The sequence below is a fragment of the Chelonia mydas genome, chromosome 9, assembly GCF_015237465.2.
Source record: "Chelonia mydas isolate rCheMyd1 chromosome 9, rCheMyd1.pri.v2, whole genome shotgun sequence".
Lineage (NCBI taxonomy): Eukaryota > Metazoa > Chordata > Testudines > Cheloniidae > Chelonia > Chelonia mydas.
This window is the reverse complement of record NC_057855.1, coordinates 34,239,817-34,256,263: the sequence shown is the minus strand read 5'-3', so window position 1 is coordinate 34,256,263 and position 16,447 is coordinate 34,239,817. Positions and strand designations below refer to the sequence as shown.

Genomic DNA, 16,447 nt, shown 5'->3' with positions numbered 1-16,447 from the left:
CTATTTCTAAAGGCTTTTCTGTTGTTTTGAAATAGCTGAGAATGCCAAAAGCAGCGCTAATGAAGAGACAGGAGCAACATAAATTTGGGGTTCAGAGTTTCCCCTTTCGTACCGGGAGCTTTAATTTATTTACTTCTCATCCAAAATAAGAGTACAAAATCTTTGTCTGGAGTCACAGAACTATGTTCTTTAAAGGTCATCACCCCATTAGCACAAACATACCCACCAGACCACATGAGATTTACTGCTGCTTTACCAGATTTTTCCTCTGGTACTTCCATGTACAAGGCCTTGTCAGTCTTTCTCCAAGTTTTCAGATGTGTTTAGCGTAAGATTGTTCTTCCTTTGAGCCTGAATATCCTCTACAACCCATCATGATGGTGTCTATTTCTCTTTCTCTTTGCAAAACCTAAAACTCTTCGAACAGTCTGCTAAATTAATGTTGTCATATTCATCCTATCATCAGGTAAAGTAACGTTTGAAACGCACCCACCAGGAGTTCCAGGAAACCCCGGATGTGTGGGACCTCCAGGACTTCCAGGAGATAGTGGAGTGAAAGGTCAGCAATCCTGTGTGTGTGTGTGTGCGAAAATATGTTCCTAGAATTAATTTACTATTGATTCAGATGGACCAACAAGATGCAGAAATTCATTTAACCTTTCTATCGAACAAACTGTTCCATGTTCAAGAAAGCTGCTGTAACTTACAGAAAACAACTGAGCTGAAAAATCATATTCAGTCAAGATTCAACAGAGAGCTGAATGTGATCATTCTACTGTTTGTCAGTCAAAATAATTGGATCCGATTCTGCTATACTTCATTTTCGTGTGAGAGTAACTCCACTGAGTGCAGCATGGTTTCTACAATACACACACATGTGTGAGATCAGGATTGGGCCGTGTTGTGATTGACATGAACTGATCATTTCTTTTCAGCTAAAAACTGAGATATGTAGATGGATTAAAAATTATTATGCTGATTCTGGCTACTCCTTAGGAATTACCAATCAGAAATTAATTAATTAATTAATTAGTGTTAGCAGGACTTCTCCATGTCTTCCTTGTGGAAACAGCAAGAGGGCCAAGTTCTCCCTTGCTCCACCAAGATACTGGAGCCAGATAACAAAGAGCAATTCCACTCAGGACAGTCTGGGGAAGGGAGAGTCACACACTCCCACAAACCTCACCTCTTCCTGCCATGTAAGAGAGGAGGCTGGAAATGAGGTCCCCATGCCTGGGCCCTTCTGTGTCCCCCTGCAGATCGTACCACAGGGACTACTGCAGCTGTGTTTTCTAACATGCTGATGTTGACAACATCTAGGGTCAGCCAGCCTATTGTGGAGCCACCATGCATAGGAGTTAAAGGCTTGGGCACACCTTCCTCCTGCTTTACGGGATTTGGCTTATTGCTAAAATGACAGATTCTCAGCAGAGTACTAAAATAGTGAACAAAAAACAGGCTATTGAAACTGGGTGATCCTGTCTTTTAATTGACAGTGCTGTAGTCTCTGGTGCCAAGAGATAAAGACAAGCTGTATTTAAAAGGATAATAATCCTTGATTATTGATGATTAATGATTAAAATGAAGCTTTATTCCCAGTGTTTTCACTCCTCTTTAACCCAGGACATATGTTAGGTAGTTGTGCCTAGCCAGCTACTCTCTTTCCAAATAATGAGAGGGCCTGATGCAAGTTATTCATTGAACACAGAGGTAATTTGCCAGTATAGCAATTAATGAAGGTATAATTTTGTTCCAGGTGAAGAAGCAAGTCCCTGTAATCAATGCAGTTATATACTAGGAGGACCTGGACTTCCTGGTGCTCCTGGGCAAGACGGTCAAGAAGGAGTTACTGGTAAAAAGGAGTTGGCTTTACTAAACTGTTATTGGGAAATGCCAGTGTTTCTTCATGCACCATCTTTAGCTGCACAAATCCAACAGCATTCCCTCAATTACAATGAGATACTTCTTTTAATCTATACTCAAAACTGTCTGAAACTGGAGGTTTGGGGCCAGGGACTGTATATCCAGGATGTAGGGCTTTGATTTTGTGGTCCACTTTCTATGGGAAGAGGGGGCTGCACAGTTTAGATTGGTTCCCCTCCTATGGAGGTGGAGGCTAAGATAGTCAGGAGGGGTCACACTGAGAGCAAAAGGAGAAGGTAAAAAAAGAGCACTCAGCACAAAACTGAGATGTTGATAACAAAATTAATCAAGAAACCACAGGACATGAAAACAGGACTTCTCCAATTGCCTATACTGTACACTAATGCTAGGAGCCTAGTAACAAACTAGAGGAATTGGAATTGATCATTTATGAGCATAAATTCGATTTAGGTGGTATTACTGAAACCTGGTGGGATGGTTCGCACTATTGGAATATTAACATCAATGGTTATAACCTATTTAGGAAGGATTGCGTGGGGGAAAGGGGAAGGGGAGTGGCACTCTGTCATTACCTGTTTCCGAGTCACTGTTAACTCAGAAGAAAATTCACTTGAATGTTTACGTATCAATATCCTAACACAGGAGTTCTCAGCCTTTTTCTTTCTGAGCCCCCTCATCCTGCTGTAAAAACTCCAGGGCCCACCTATTTTCTGGTTTTCTGCATATAAAAGTCAGGGCCAGTGTTTTCTGCATATAAAAGCCAGGGCCAGTGTTAGAGGGTAGTAAGCAGGGCAGTTGCCTGGGGCCCCGTGCCACCGGGGCCTCCACAAAGCTACGTTGCTCATGCTTTGGCTTCAGCCCCAGATGGCAGAGCTCAGGGCCATGGGCTTCAGCCCCATGCAGTGGTGCGTTGGCTTTCCGCCCTAGTCCCAGCGAGTCTAATGCTGGCCCTGCTTGGACCCTCTGAAACCTACTTGTGACTCCCCCAAGTGTCATGGTGGATTCTCTATGACTGACAATTTTTAAATCAAGACTGGACGTTTTTCTAAAAGACCTGCACTAGGAATTAATTTGGGGAAGTTCTGTGGACTGTACTATAAAAGAGGTCAGACTAGATGATCACAGTGGTTCCTTCTGGCCTTAGAGTCTATGAATGTGCTACAGATTGGAGCTGAATATGGAGCCTTTCAGTCTTAAAATAACCTGCTGATTTAGGGAGGCAAACTCCAATCCTTTTAATCTCACAGAGCGTGAACTCCCTGCCCGCCACCACATACACACATAATTTCTCCAGTGGAACAATTAGAAGGAAACTACCCCAGGAGGAAGAGTATGACATCTTGAAGGAGTTCAGTTCCTTGAGAACACTGTGGAAGTATATGGAATTAATTCAGTATCAGGGAGTCAGAGACTGAGGGAAGTTGTCAATACATGAAAATATTTTTCTGGCAGGGAAAACATTTACCTAGGAAACCTTTAGTAAGGAACCTGTATTGTAATTTTTCTAGGAAATTAATAATGGGGAGGAAGAAATTCCAAAATAACAAGTATACTGGAGGGATTTTGTTATATACCCACCAGCCATCCGTTTACCAATGTATCTTCCAAGGCAGTTTGTTGATGTGCGTTGTATCCGAAAGGCAGCAATTCTCTATATTGTATGTTAGTACCAGAGCCTGTCAAATCAGTTTTTCATTCATTTATCTTTCACCTGTCACAGGTAGACAAGGAATAGGTGGTCCCAAAGGATCTCGAGGTTCTCCAGGGGGACAAGGTCCTTCAGGTCCTCAAGTAAGATTTAAGTTAAATGGGTTTTTCAGTTGCAATATTGAATTTTTGTGAGCTGAGAATCATGGTGTCTAGTTGTATTGCCATATGCAGGATATACTGTTACTATTTTAGCTTGATGGTTCCAGGAAGGTGGTACTTTCAGAGTCTAGATTTAGGGCTAATTTAAGTTGTAATTAAAAAATGGGGAGGGGTGTGGAAAAAACATGCTTTAGCTTTTTTCCTTGCAAAGATATCCTCAAACATATGAACCAGTGTAAACCGATCTCTAGGGTGGGAAGTGTAACATACATTTTTCCTAAATATCTCAAGGGAATACATATCACCATGAATACTACAATGCCTGGGCTGGCCATTGAGCTTCATGAAATACATGCTCACTGGTCCTTTGATTTTTTTGAAGTTCTCCAAATCAGTGCATGTTTATGGGGGCAGTGCTCCTCACATTGTCACTCATCGTGCTCTGTCTGTTATATGCTCCTCTCCCATCTGACCACCCATAGGCCATATCCTGAAACCCATTACCAGAGGCTACAATCTCGGTAATGTGAGAGGCAGCATGACCTATTGAATTTTAAAGGGAACTGAGAGCAAGAGCCTCCTGTGTTCAAATTTAGGCTTGACCCTGACTTCCTCTATCATCTTAGTCAAATCTCTCTATCTTAATGTCCTCAGCAGTGAAATAAAGACGGTAATGACAATGATACCTATCTCACAGTCAAAGGTGGTTGTGGAGACTAATTAGTTAATGTTCTTAAAGCGTGTGTGTTTAAATTCACTACATACACCCCAAACTGCATATTTATTCAGCTAATTGTCCTTTATAAACCTGTTCTTAATGCTGGTGACTATTCCTAGACTCCAGTGCAAGCCATGGGGTTCCATTTCCCCTACAAAGCACTGGAAATGTTTGACTGGCTCACCCCAAAATGCTAAGGGCAGCTCTGATTCTTAGGAACTCTGGGATGCATTGTTCCCTCAAGCAGGCACAGTGGCTCCTTGAGCCCCAGAGAGTGCATGAGAAGCTAGCTTTATGCTTCCTGTCAGGGTTCCCTCCCCACTCTAAACTCTGGGGTACAGATGCGGGGACCCGCATGAAAGATCCCCCTAAGCTTATTTCTACCAGCTTAGGTCAACAACTTCCCCAAGGCACAAATCCTTCCCTTGTCCTTGGACGATATTGCTGCCACCACCAAGTGATTTAGACAAAGATTTAGGAAAAGGACCACTTGGAGTTCCTATTTCCCCAAAATATCCCCCCAAACCCTTTCACCCCCTTTCCTGGGGAGGCTTGAGAATAATATACCAACCAATTGCTTTTAATAAAAGTACAGACCAGACTCTTTATGTTTAGGACACTAAAATCAATCAGGTTCTTAAAAGAAGAACTTTATTATAAAGAAAAAAGTAAAAGAAGCACCTCTGTAAAATCAGGGTGGAAGGTAATTTTACAGGGTAATAAAAAGATTTAAAACACAGAGGATTCCCCTCTAGGCTCAACTTCAAAGTTACAAAAACAGGAATAAACCTCCCTCTTAGCATAGGGAAAATTCACAAGCTAAAACACAAGATAATCTAACACACTTCCTTGCTATTACTTACAATTTCTGTAATTTTAGATGTATTATTTCAGTAGGAGCTGGGTTACCTGCTTGGTCTCTCTCTTTGTCCCAAGAGGGAACCAACCAAGCAAACAAAACTTTCCCCTCCTCCCCCATCTCAATTTGAAAGTATCTTCTTTTCCCATTGGTACTTCTGGTCAGGTGCCAACTAGGTTAATTGAACTGATTTAATATGTTACTGCATACATAAAGGTTGTTACCCTTCCCTTTATATTTATGACACTGCCCTTTTAGAGGATGTAAAGCCATAGCTCCATTGGCTGGGGCAGGAGACAAAGATTCCCTCAAAGCATCTTTAAGGGATATGCCTTGTGTCTGCTTCAACTTGCACCAGCAGTAGTGGCTCCCTGTTAATTAATTAATTCTTATTATTTTATTATTATACATATTACAGTAGTGCCCAGGAGTCGCAGTCATAAACCAGGATTCCCTGTGCTGGACTCAGTATAACTAGGGCCCTACCAAATTCACAGCCATGAAAAAGGCATCATGGACCGTGAAATCTGGCCTCCCCCAATGACATCTGGTCTTTTGTGTGCTTTTACCCTATATTATACAGATTTCACCATTTCTCAAATTGGAGGCCCTGACCCGAAAGGGAGTTGCAGGGGGGGGTCACGAGGTTATTTTAGAGGAGGTGTGATATTGTCACCCCTACTGCTGTGCTGCCTTCAGAGCTGGGTGGCCAGAGAGCAGTGGTTGTTGGCCGGGTGCCCAACTCTGAAGGCAGCGCCCCGCCAGCAGCAGTACAAAAGTAAGGGTGACAATACCACACCATGCCACCCTTACTTCTGTGCTGCTGCTGGCGGTGACCCTGCCTTCATAGCTGGGCTCCCAGCCAGCAGCCACTGCTCTCCAGCCACCCAGCTCTGAAGGCAACACAGAAGTAAGGGTAGCAGTACTGCAACCCACACTACAATAACCTTGCAACCCTCCCACAACTCCTTTTTGGGTCAGGACCCCTACAATTACAACACCATGAAATTTCTAATTTAAATAGCTGAAATCATGAAATTGACGATTTTTAAAATCCTATGACCATGAAATCGACCAAAATGGACCATGAATTTGGTAGGGCCCCTAAGTATAACACAGAATAAAATGATCATCTCTATACCAAAGAGCTTACAATCATCAATTCACCAGCCCAGGATCACCAGAGTATAGTGTGCTCCAGTCCCCAAATGTCCCCTACGCTGGGGGACCCGTAGTGGGTAACATAGAGCCATCTGTGTCAGCATTAGCATGCAATAGGAAATTCCCATCTTAGTGGTTTAAGCCATCTTTCTGTCATCCCTTTCCTCCACCAAAGCAGTGCAAAGGGGAAGGAGCAGGGCCAAGGATCTGACCCCCTAACTTAATTTGTCAGCTTCAGGGACAACAAGCAAATGAAAATAATTAATTCTTATTTGACTAGTGTAATTAGTGAAGACAAAATTAAATTAAAATCCTGGGACCCTCTAAAGAATTGCCTAAGAAAGAAAGAAACTTAGTCACTTAGTGTTGATATAAAAAAATGACTTGACATAAATCTAACATGGAAATTCTTAACTGCTGTGTCCTAGGGACTTCCAGGTTTTCCAGGAGATAAAGGACTTAAAGGACCAAAAGGTGAACCAGGATGTGTGTATCCAGAAGGGCAAAAAGGAAACAGAGGAGATCCAGGGATCAGAGGAAATCCAGGGAAGAAAGGTTCAGATGGATTGCACAAAAAACATGGTTCAAAAGGCTCAAAAGGTTCTAAAGGCGAACGGGTTGGTATACATTATTTTTAATTATTTTAGAATTAATAGAAAGCTAAGTAAATAATTGTACATTGCACGGCCCTATTCGTTAGAATTAAAACACTGTAACATCTGTAAAGATAGCTAAGTAAACTTAAACATGTTCTAACCCAGTGGTTCTCAACCAGGGGTCCGGGATCCCCTAGGGGGCAGCGAGCAGGTTTCAGGGGGTCTACCAAGCAGGGCCAACATTAGACTCACTTGGGCCAAGGCAGAAAGCCAAAGCCCCACCACATGGGGCTGAAGCCTGGGGCCCTGAGCTCTACTACCCAGGGCTTAAGTCAAAGCCTGAGCAGTGTAGCTTTGCAGGCCCCCTGGCAATTGCCCTGCTTACTCTCCCCCAATGCCAGTCCTGGCTTTCATATGCAGAAAATCAGTTATTGTGGCCCAGGTGGGCCATGGAGATTTTATAGCATGTTGGGTGGGCCTCAGAAAGAAAAACGTGGAGAACTCCTGCTCTAACGCAACCAAGGATATAGCCTTGATGCAGGAGTTACTGGGTAATATTCTATGGTGTGTGTTTTGCAGGAGTTTAGATGAGATAATCAAACGGTCCCTTCTGGGCTTTAAATGTATACATCATAAAAAATATCCAGGCATTGACGCTGATTGCTCTGTAGCTACAAGGGTTAGGGGAATCAAACTTTTTCAGCACTTTTTGTTCTGTAAAAAATGTTGATATTTCAACTTTTCATCCCAATTTGGACAACAATATTAAAATACCAGAATTTCCCATAGGACAGAAATTTATATTTTTGTCTAATATTTTATATAATGTTTGTCTAGTGTTTTCTGTGTGGCTTAAAATGGTGGCAGACTGGTAAAGTTTTGATTACACTTACTCATTTGCAATTTGCATGGAATTGTGTGCGCAGCTTCCATTATACATGGGCAAATTTGGTCAAATCAAAGTACGGATCAAATCATTTTTATGGTCTCTGTTACATCTCCATAAATTGGAGCACTAAAGGTCCTCTTCATTAGTTTTAGCTGCTGGAATGTCTCTAAGAATTTGGATTGGAAGAAGTAGATTCCCTGGGAGGATCAGAAGGCAGTATCCCAGAATGGGCAAATATCTCCTGTATTATTGCAGCGTTTTCTTTTAGAATCTCACAAAGGCACAGGATTAGATAAGGATACAATAATCAGACAATTTTGTATCTCACACTATGTAAGTCAGGAGTACTTTGCTTAAGACGATGGAGTTATTCTTTTGTTAAAATAGTGTGAGACCATAATCAGTCCAATGTATCAAAACTTGTTGCTGCTGGAACTAACATGGAAAAATAAGCAATGCACACTATGCAAATGTGTCTCATTATTAATAGGGACTGGATGGTTTGAAAGGGGACAGAGGGTTATCAGGACTTCCTGGAAACCCAGGTCTTCCTGGAGAAATGGGGCTCACTGGACCACCAGGATATGGACCACAAGGAATGACAGGTCCCAAAGGTGCTAAGGGAATATCTGGTTTGCCTGGATTGCCTGGAGCAATTGGTTTGTAACTTTATATCTTATCACTAGCTTCCCTTTTTAAAGTGTTTGACTTTCATTTAAACACACTAATGAACTGACCTGTATGGTTGCAAATGACGTGATTTGGAAGAATGCAAAGTAGTTTACAATAGAAAGATAGTCAAGGTTTCTGAGATAAGCTAATAGACACTAGACTCACAGGACCCTAGCAGTAAAAAGATTCAGTAGTCATCGGTGCTAGTTGATGTCCAGAAGACACTTTGACTCTATCAGGCATAGGTTTCCCCTCCCAAAAATGAAAATATTTGATTGTATCAATTTGATTGTTGATCCTGGGGATAAGATACATTTGGGAATCCTTATAGTGTACAGACTGTCACATCATGAGTCCTACCCAGTCTAAATGAGTCTCTTTTGGTCTTTCATTGGCTTTTTCATTTATTGTCCTGATGGACTTCAACATCTATGCTGATGATAACTCTTATTTGTTGGCTTGAAATCTTGAAGACAAACCTGGGATTATTCCTGGAGGTTTCAGAATCAATGCAGCCAGAGAGACACGTTAGATCTTTTTGGAATAGATCTGAGGATTAAGTATCTGTAAGATGTCCTATTGCCTGCATGCGTCCTTTGCTGTGTCCTCCTGGTGCACAATTCCATACTTTCTAATATTTAAAGAAGTGTCTAGGGGATTTTTTGGCAGCAGTAAAATACTATCTCTTTAATTGTTATGTAGCCCATTTCTATGGGCTTGTTGGAGCTTCGAAACTGTGCAATACAGTATTTTTAACTGAACACAATTTTCTATGAATATTGTTTTAAAAAGCACAAGAGCACACACTATATCTCCACAAACCTCCTTAACCTTTTGTTATATATACTTTCTGAAGGTCCTGAAGGAGAACTTAGTGCAGTAAATCCAATACCTGGACCACCAGGACCTTGGGGGCCACAGGGTTTACCAGGACCCCCAGGAGCAATGGGTGAGAGCGTCTTCTAGGTTAAATGCAATAAAACTAATCTGCATGAAATTTTAACCCACATTCTGGTTTCTTTATGCTGAGTAAAAGGGCCAAAGGAGTGTACACGGACCCTAAAAGTTCTGGGTCCATCTGAGTGAATTCCCTGCGCACTGGCACTGTAGAGACAGCCATAAGATTGCCTTCCAAGGATCCCTTTGCAAGCCCTGGTGTAGGGGGCATAGATGGGGGCAGGAAGAACATTCTGGGGGGCGTCTGGAACACTTAGTGCTGTGGAGATTCTGGGCAGTGTTGCTATTCATAAGGCAGCCTGGGGAGACTGCTATAATTTAGAATGGTTCCCAACACTGTCTGAATTACACTGAGGCTGCTCCAGCCCTCAGAGAAGGCAGTAATTGAGAGGGCACAAAGGTGGCTTAAAGCCACTTTTGGCCATCCCACCTCCACCACCATACCCTGGACTGGGAGTTCTGTGCTACCCCGTAAAGAAGCATAGCACAGAACCTCACCCACTGTTTCTGAGCTTGCTGGAAAGAACAGATTTGTAACAAAGCTTCTGGGTTCTTTTTGTTTTAAGTGTTATGTAACATAGTTCTATACTGTTGCTGCGGGTTTTGGTCCACTGTTACATTTTTATATAAAATGTTATGTTTTATAGGTTACACAAAATGATTTCAAAGACTGTGGGGCCAGATTCTTGTCCATCTTAAAGCCCCTTTGCATTGCTCCCATGGCACAAAGGGACCTTAAAGCAGCCCCTAAACAGCATAGGGGACTCCTCGGCTGAGATAGAGCTATACTGCCTGCCTGTCTCATCCCCCCTTCCCCGCACACACACACAATGCATGTTCATGTGTGGTCAATATGAACATGCAAGTCAAAGATTTGTATATGCACATACTACACACATGCATCCCAGACCTGTGCACATACAGAAGGCATTGTATATGCCTTACTTGCAGACTTATGCCCCTGTGATTGACGTTTAGCATTTTATCTGGAAAAAAATCACCTGGAAGAAAGTGTTAGAATGAGGAATCATAGAATATCATAGAATCATAGAATATCAGAGTTAGAAGGGACTTCAGGAGGTCATCTAGTCCAACCCCCTGCTCAAAGCAGGACCAATCCCCAACTTAAATCATCCCAGCCAGGGCTTTGTCAAGTCTGACCTTGACAAAGTAGGAGTAGAAATGGTGTCTGAGTTCTAATGAACCAATTGATTACGACATCATTATGGGGAATGGTAAGGTGGCAAACACCAAATTGCTAAATGCAGAAGATCTATGGCAAAATATCTGAGAGTTTGTTTTCTTCTGGTAGGTAATGTTGGATCTAGAGGAAAACGTGGTGATTTGGGATTACCTGGGTCTGACGGTGCTCCAGGATTTTCAGGGACTGTATTTCCTGGAGATCCTGGTCCAAAAGGTAGAATTCTCCTTTATGGTTTTTTATAATTCTTTATTAGTTGTTTTTGAGAATAAAATCATTTGAGAGACTGACAGAAAAACTATTTTAACCCATACACAGTTCAGGCAAATAACTCCTGAAAGGGTCTGTATTACAGCATTCATACAGTCGTCTACATTAAAGCATGTACATTGCAAATAAAAAATAATATTTTTATCTATTTTCCAAAAGTCAGGCATCAGAACTGAGAAAATGGAGTATGTTTGGAAAAACGTGCACGAGGATTTAGCTGGACAATTTGCCTTACTATAACATCTTGAAAATGCATATAGAGACACACCGAACATATAATGTACTTCAAGGAAAACTTCCTATAAGGAGAGGGAGAAGACTCTCTGAGGTCCACTAAAACACTTGCCACACAGATCTAATTTCTCTGTGCAGCGCTTAGATACTACAGTGATGGCTAATACTATTGTATCGCTGAGGTGCTTATATATTACAGTGATAGGGCCTTTGTAAGTACCAATGCTTTAGTTATAAGGTATATAGTTATGTTCATGCCATACCAGCTCTCTTGGTAAAGGGACTAGAAGGTGTTTTGAGTACCATGAATTTAGTCCTCCTTGCAAATGTAAGCCCCACTTCTAAAATGTCTCCAGATACCATTCCAGAAATATTAGACGACTGGTCCTTTGCGTTCCCCCCTCAGAGTTAAAGAAAACCCATCCAGAACATTGATACTGAAATCATAAATGTGCTACTTTCTGTAGTGAGTGACCAAGAAATTGACCATAGAAATGCCCCATTTAAAATTGGATGAGAGCAAACAGAAATTGGGCAAAATGACTCTAGTCCTTTTCTACCTCGCATCATATCAACTTGTAAAGGCAACTAAAAGAGAGTTAATTAAATGAGCCCTAAAACTAGGCAGTACAACAATCAATGTTTGAATGAATACCAAGGTGAACAGGTTATAGTGGGTGCTAATTCAACTCTGGAATCAGAAGGCTGACAGCAATTCACATAACTTACACTAGTAGTTACAAAAGTCAGAGCCTCATGAACAAGAAAGTAAAAATCTCTGTGTGCTCATTCAGCAAAATAGATGGATAAGCAGGGTGTTTTAACCTGCTATTTGGTTTGCTTTGCAGGAAATAAAGGTCTTCGAGGGTCTAAAGGATCACCAGGTTTGCCAGGAAAGGCAGGAAAACCAGGCTTGCCGGGACAGTCTGGATACCCAGGAGAAAAGGTTTGATTAGAAACACAACCCAAGCTTAATTAGGGCTGCTTGTCAGCAAGCATGTTTCCAAACAAATTAAGCAAATGAGAGGTCTAAGGAGCACAGGATTTAATTTCTAATTGTGCAAACTATCCACATGGGGGTGGGGGCTCAAACCATAAAAATGAAATCCACATTTCAAAAGCCCCAGATTTCAGGTTATACTGGAGGTTGTTTTTAGGGGACAAATAGGATTTTCCATCACCTGCACCGAGTAATCAGGGCCACAGTTCCTGAAAGCATCACTGTTTAGGAACAGCAATTAAACACATGCTTACATCCCACTCAACTAAATGGGACTTAAGCACATGCTTAATGTCAATCATATGCTTAAGTGCTCTCCTGAATCAGGACCTTAAAAAAAAAAAAAAAGTCAGAGGCCATAGCTGTAATCAAAAATGCAGATAAAAAAGAGCTCAACTACTGACATCATTTGTGAGTTTAGGGCTTTGCTGTTTGCTGTGTCATCAAGCCCCCAAAGTGGTTTTGTTTTTACTAAAATAAAACACATTTCTTTGCTTCAGAATTGCGTTCTGTCTTTTCTGCTTGGCCCTATTTTGCTGACGACTCTGATTATTTGTTTGCTTGTTTAAAAGGTCACCTAAACTGAATGTAAAAGATTAAAAGGTAACACACACAGCCCATAAAATGTCCAGGTATGGAACTAGTCAACAAGGTTCCACCTGCCACAGTAATATAGGGCTTACTTCGGTTTATGGCAGCCTTCGGAAAGGCCTTTGTGATCCAAATACACAATCAGTAATTGCATATAAACTGTTCCTCTGGATGTGATTTAAGTCTCTGGGGCAGGGACTGCCCTTTTCTTTTGTGTTTGTACAGCATCTAGCACAGTGGGGTCCTGGGCCATGACTAGGGCTTGTAGGCTCTGTAGTGAGAGTAATAATAATTAATTGTTGAATTTACCTGCTTCTTTGAAAGCCAGTCCAAAGCAGTTCAGGCAGATTGTCAAAAAGAGCAGGTCAGACTTTCCTGTCAGGAATTTTTCTTTCATAGAATTTTCTTTTTGAAGAAAACAGACTCACCTAACATATGTCAGGGTATTTCTGAGGCATGGTATCTGAGTGCTGACCCATGTACTGAACCTTGTTTTCATTCTCTGTTAGTGGCAGGACTAATACTAAATAAGATTGCTTGGTTTGCTGGCCCATTATTTAAATATATATTTAGTCTACAGTATGAATGCTGGGTAATGTGAAGCAAGTGTAGAACTCGAATGGATTTCAAGCAGCTGACAGATACTTGAGTTGTCTGAAGTACAGGTGCAGCAGGATATCTGAGAGCTGCAGAGGCAGACAGCAAGGAAAGGACTACCTTGTATTGTTCAACAATGATTCTTCCAGCTATGTGGGGAAGCCCTGTCCAATGCTCATGTAGAAGAATAATACTAAAACATACAGGCTTTCAAGAGCAAGAGATGTAAAGGGGTGTTTGGTGGGGAGGGGAGAAATGTATTTTCAGTGCTTTGACATAAATGTGAAAGATCCCCTGGGAGTGGAGATAATAATTTGACAGAAAACATGAACTACTGACAGGACAGAGAGAGTCATATTTTCAGATTTACAAAACATAATATACATTCTGTATTTATGTTTTTCCTCTGTTTTAGGGAGACCCCGGATTAATTATTCCTGGCCAACAGGGTGGATTAGGTTCCCCAGGAGAAGATGGCTTTCCAGGGGTAAAAGGTGACAGAGGATTTCCAGGTCTACCAGGATTCCCAGGACGTAACGGTGCTGATGGGCCAAGAGGTGCTGTCATTACAAAAAAACAGCCAAGGAACTCTTTACCTTACACCCATTTTGTTGAGCGAGGCTCTAAGAGAATGGGGGAAAGGACAAGCTTATTGTCCACCTACAAAAATTCAAGTCATAATTAATTTAATATTTTCTCTTTCTTAGGAGAACCTGGCTGTCCCGGAGCTCCCGGAGAAAAGGGACTTCCAGGGAAGCTTGGTGATTGTCTTATTGGCCCACAAGGTCTCCCAGGTGCATGTGGATTAACAGGCCAACAAGGTAGGAATACCTGCCAGATCTGCCTGATATATAGTTGATTGAGTGGGGTTTGGTTTTATTTTTACCCTACAGTTGCCTAAATGATGATGAAAAGGTCTTATGGATATTTGATGTAATACTATGCAGAAAATATTAGACCAGTTAAAGGCCGCAATCCTGCAATATCATCTCCATAGCCAGACCTTAACAACTACAAGTCGAAGCATGAAGGGGCATATGAATGCTTAGCATATCTGGCATGTAAATACCTTGCAATGCCAGCTACAACAGTGCCATGCAAACGCCTCTTCTCAGTTTCCAGTGACATTGTAAATTAAAAGTGGGTAGCATTATTTCCTGTAAATGTAAACAAATTTGTTTGTCATAGTGATTAGCTGAACAAGAAGTAGGACTGAGTGGACATGTAGGCTGTAAAGTTTTACATTATTTTGTTTTTGAGTGCAGTAATGTGGAAAAAAAATCTACATTTGTAAGTTGCACTTTCACGGTAAAGATATTGTACTACAGTACTTGTGTGAGGTGAATTGAAAAATACTATTTCTTTTGTTTCTTTTTTTACAGTGCCAATATTTGTAATAAAAAGTAATAATATAAAGTGAGCACTCTACATTTTATATTCTGTGTTGTAACTGAAATAAATATATTTGAAAATGTAGAAAAACATCCACAAATATTTATAAATTTAACTTGGTATTCTGCTATTGTTTAACAGTGCGATTAAAACTGCGATTAATCGCAATTATTTTTTTGATCTAGTGTAATCCTTCTGCCAGGTGGAGCCAGCAGCAACAAGGGCTGGGTTCAGTATCTAGGGGTTCCTTTTAAACAATACAACACAAAACCGGCACAAGCCCCCAGCCAGTGACCTGGGACAATTACACACCACCCCCGGGCGCCTCTAAGAGGCAATGCATCCCCTCTTGTAAGCACAGAGTCTGAATGTTGCGAAAACTTTTTATGAAAGGAGGGAATTAACTCAGCATTAATTTGGGAATACACCACAACTAGGGTTCATAAACACAAACCATGAACAAAAGACCCACCCCCAAGTAAGTTGGGAAGTGTCCTTTTCCTCTCAGGGTCTTAATCCAGCAACCCAAAAGACCCTTTAATGTGCCTGTCCCTTCTCTGTACCCCACTCACAGTTGCTGTCCTTGGCCAGTGTGGCCCCAGAGTTCAGAAGTTCATCTGCAAAGTTCACCTCCCACTCTGTGTGGAAGGCAGTGGGGGGTAAGGAGGCACCTTACACACTGCACTGCTCAGCCACTCGCTCGTCGCCCCAACTGCCGATTGCCACGCCTCTGCGGGGCTCTGCTCTGGCCCTCTCCACCAGCTTCTCTGCTGGCTGCTTGCCATACCTCTCCGCCAGCCGCCCTGCTAGCCACTTGCCACGCCTCTCCGCCAGCCACCCTGCTAGTCGAGTTTCACAGGCATGACTACAGGACCCAGTCTGGTGTGGTTTTCTTCACAGGAAATTACATATATTTACTGTATGCCACATATTTGTTTTCTTAGGAGAAAGAGGTTCAGTTGGATCAAAAGGAGACCCCGGTATTCCAGGCTTGGATGTCTCAGGATTCCCTGGAGAGTTTGGGCTGCCTGGATTGCCAGGTCGCCAAGGAGACGCAGGATCACCTGGTCTCAAGGGTGAGCCTGGCAGCCCAGGAATACCAGGTGCACCAGGTAAGGATTTTCCAGATACATGTTTATACCACCTTTTGTTGTAACTTGGCTATCATTTTCTTCCACCTAGAAACAGAAGAATGGTTCCTCCCAGTACAGTCACAGCTACTGTACTGGGGGTGGGCGGGAGAAGGGATGGATAGCTCAGTGGTTTGAGCATTGGCCTGCTAAACCCAGGGTTGTGAGTTCAGTCCTTGAGGGGGCCATTTAGGGATCTGGGGCGAAAATTGGGGATGGGTCCTGCTTGAGCAGGGGACTAGATGACCTCCTGACATCCCTTCCAACCCTGATATTCTATGATACTCTGACAGCTATGCTTCTGGATGGTGGTATGATTTATACAGAAAACAAATGATAGTGTGTTCTGCCCCGACTGATCAGCAGTCCTTGATACAAAATGTCTGGAGGCTCCAATACAGTGCTTCTTGGCCGAAAGGAGGTTCCAGGACTCCTCCTGCTCACTATGTTCCTCCATCTTCCCAGGAAGTAATCCAAAACTTCTTGT

General features: G+C 42.1%; 1 protein-coding gene across 3 annotated transcripts in view; it reads left to right on the top strand.

The window, feature by feature from the left end:
• Window positions 1-16,447, top strand: part of COL4A3 (collagen type IV alpha 3 chain) — a 104,172-nt gene that overhangs the window by 57,426 nt on the left and 30,299 nt on the right. For all 3 annotated transcript variants that reach the window (XM_043522343.1, XM_043522342.1, XM_037909097.2), the window contains exons 22-32: window positions 467-559; window positions 1,757-1,852; window positions 3,605-3,675; window positions 6,860-7,048; window positions 8,407-8,575; window positions 9,445-9,537; window positions 10,858-10,962; window positions 12,099-12,196; window positions 13,854-13,995; window positions 14,146-14,259; window positions 15,775-15,942. In XM_043522343.1, the coding sequence (XP_043378278.1) occupies window positions 467-559; window positions 1,757-1,852; window positions 3,605-3,675; window positions 6,860-7,048; window positions 8,407-8,575; window positions 9,445-9,537; window positions 10,858-10,962; window positions 12,099-12,196; window positions 13,854-13,995; window positions 14,146-14,259; window positions 15,775-15,942 (1,338 nt within the window). The remainder of the gene's footprint in view (window positions 1-466; window positions 560-1,756; window positions 1,853-3,604; window positions 3,676-6,859; window positions 7,049-8,406; window positions 8,576-9,444; window positions 9,538-10,857; window positions 10,963-12,098; window positions 12,197-13,853; window positions 13,996-14,145; window positions 14,260-15,774; window positions 15,943-16,447) is intronic.